General features: G+C 52.3%; 1 protein-coding gene across 1 annotated transcript; it reads left to right on the top strand.

The window, feature by feature from the left end:
* Window positions 1-423: 423 nt before the first annotated feature.
* On the top strand, window positions 424-1,599 carry LOC6596434 (lymphokine-activated killer T-cell-originated protein kinase). The gene is made up of 2 exons (XM_002021579.2): window positions 424-427; window positions 488-1,599. Exon 2 carries the CDS (start codon window positions 488-490, stop codon window positions 1,478-1,480), a length of 993 nt encoding a protein of 330 aa, XP_002021615.1. The 5' UTR covers window positions 424-427; the 3' UTR covers window positions 1,481-1,599.
* Window positions 1,600-1,641: the final 42 nt, after the last annotated feature.

Here is a 1,641-nt window from a genome sequence, read left to right as displayed (position 1 = left end):
TGTGCAGTGTTTCATTGTGCCACACAGAGAAGCGAGTCCGAATGGGAATGAATATGGGTCCATAGATGGATAAAGGAATGGAAGTGGAAGTGGAAGTGGTAGTGCCATTGCTATGATGTCAATGGTAATTAAGCAAACATATTGTCAAAGTTATTAGCGAGGCTCTCATTAAAAAGGGGCGGAAAGGAACGATGGAAGCCAGAGACAATCGGGTGATTTTTTATGGCTACTGGATGGGCAATTACTTTAATTGTGACCGGAGCGAGCCGGGACTACGTCAGCAGGGTTCCACAAAAGACGGAATGATTCCCGATACCGATACCCAGCAGTCAAAGGATTGCTCGGTTAAGGGAACTGCTTTGCCTTGACTTTTATGTCACTGTAGCACTTCCGTGTAGCATTTCTGAACAGTAATCTTCGAATAAGAGTAAGTAACAACGATATTTGCGAGAAAAACAAAGCTAACTATGACCGAAGCCTCTTGAAGATGGAGACGCCGCCCCGTAGGTTGCGCGACTTATCTCCGGAGAACGGGCAGGACATCAGCTCCCCGATTCGCATCCCGGCATCGTCATCGATGAAGACCCTGGGCTTTGGAAGCGGCGTGAAGGTCTACCGCCTGGACCGCTCGCCACGACGCGGCCAGATCCGTACACCTTTGGCCGTCAAGAGAATGACGCAAGATGCCGTGGAGAAGAGGGAAATGGTTTTCAACGAGCGAATATTGCACGAGGCGCAGATCTTGGGGAAACTGAAGCACCCAAACATTGTCGGCTTCTGTGGCCTGGTCACGTCGCTCGAAGGCCTGAACAGCCTGGTCCTGGAGATATGCGGCAACTCGTTGGGCTCCATTCTGGACGAGCGGCACGAGGGCAAACTAGGGCCGCTGCCCGCCAAATACACCACCAAAGTGATCACGGACGTGGCCCGGGCCCTGGACTTTCTGCACACCGATGCCCGGGTGCTCCACGGCGACCTCAAGTCCTTCAATGTGCTCATCAACGGCGAGTTCGAGAACTGCAAGCTGTGCGACTTTGGTGTGGCTCTGCCGCTGGACGAGCATGGCCAGGTGCAGCTCCGCAGGAGTGGCAGTCTATTCTACGAGGGCACGGGCTTGTGGGCGGCTCCGGAGGTGATTACGCAGTCGGAGATCTTGGACAACAAGGCTGACATCTTCAGCTTTGGCCTTGTCATTTACGAGACGCTGGCCCTGGTGCCGCCGCACACCCTGAACATGGATATGTTTTGCGGTGAAAACAAGGAGAACCTGCCAGATAATGATTTAATCGAGGATCTCTCCGATCTCACGGAGAGCAGCCTCCTGCCCCCTTACGGGATGCGGCCCGCTCTGCCAGTGGGATTCCAGGTGAGCGAGGAACACGACAGCATCGTCGCTCTGTTCTTCCTGTGCACGAATGCCTCGTTGGAGGACCGTCCCGCTGCACGGACCATTCTGCAGAGCTTTGAAAAAGGTCCCTAAGGGTCCACGACTAGAATCAAGTTTCCTTCTACTGATATTCATTGAATACCCGACACAAGGTACATATGTATATGCTCCATAGTTTCCCGATCTTTTACCTTAAACAGTGCGACAATAACATGGGAAAGCGAAATAATTTTCCTGTTCCTCTTACAAATAAA

Source organism: Drosophila persimilis, unplaced genomic scaffold (genome assembly GCF_003286085.1).
Source record: "Drosophila persimilis strain 14011-0111.01,24,50 unplaced genomic scaffold, DperRS2 tig00000124-arrow-pilon, whole genome shotgun sequence".
NCBI lineage: Eukaryota > Metazoa > Arthropoda > Insecta > Diptera > Drosophilidae > Drosophila > Drosophila persimilis.
The sequence above is the reverse complement of the archived record's forward strand: the minus strand, read 5'-3'. Positions and strand labels throughout refer to the sequence as shown.

Coding starts and splice junctions, on each gene's coding strand:
- LOC6596434 (XM_002021579.2), top strand. CDS start 488: ATGGAGACGCCGCCCCGTAGGTTGCGCGACTTATCTCCGGAGAACGGG.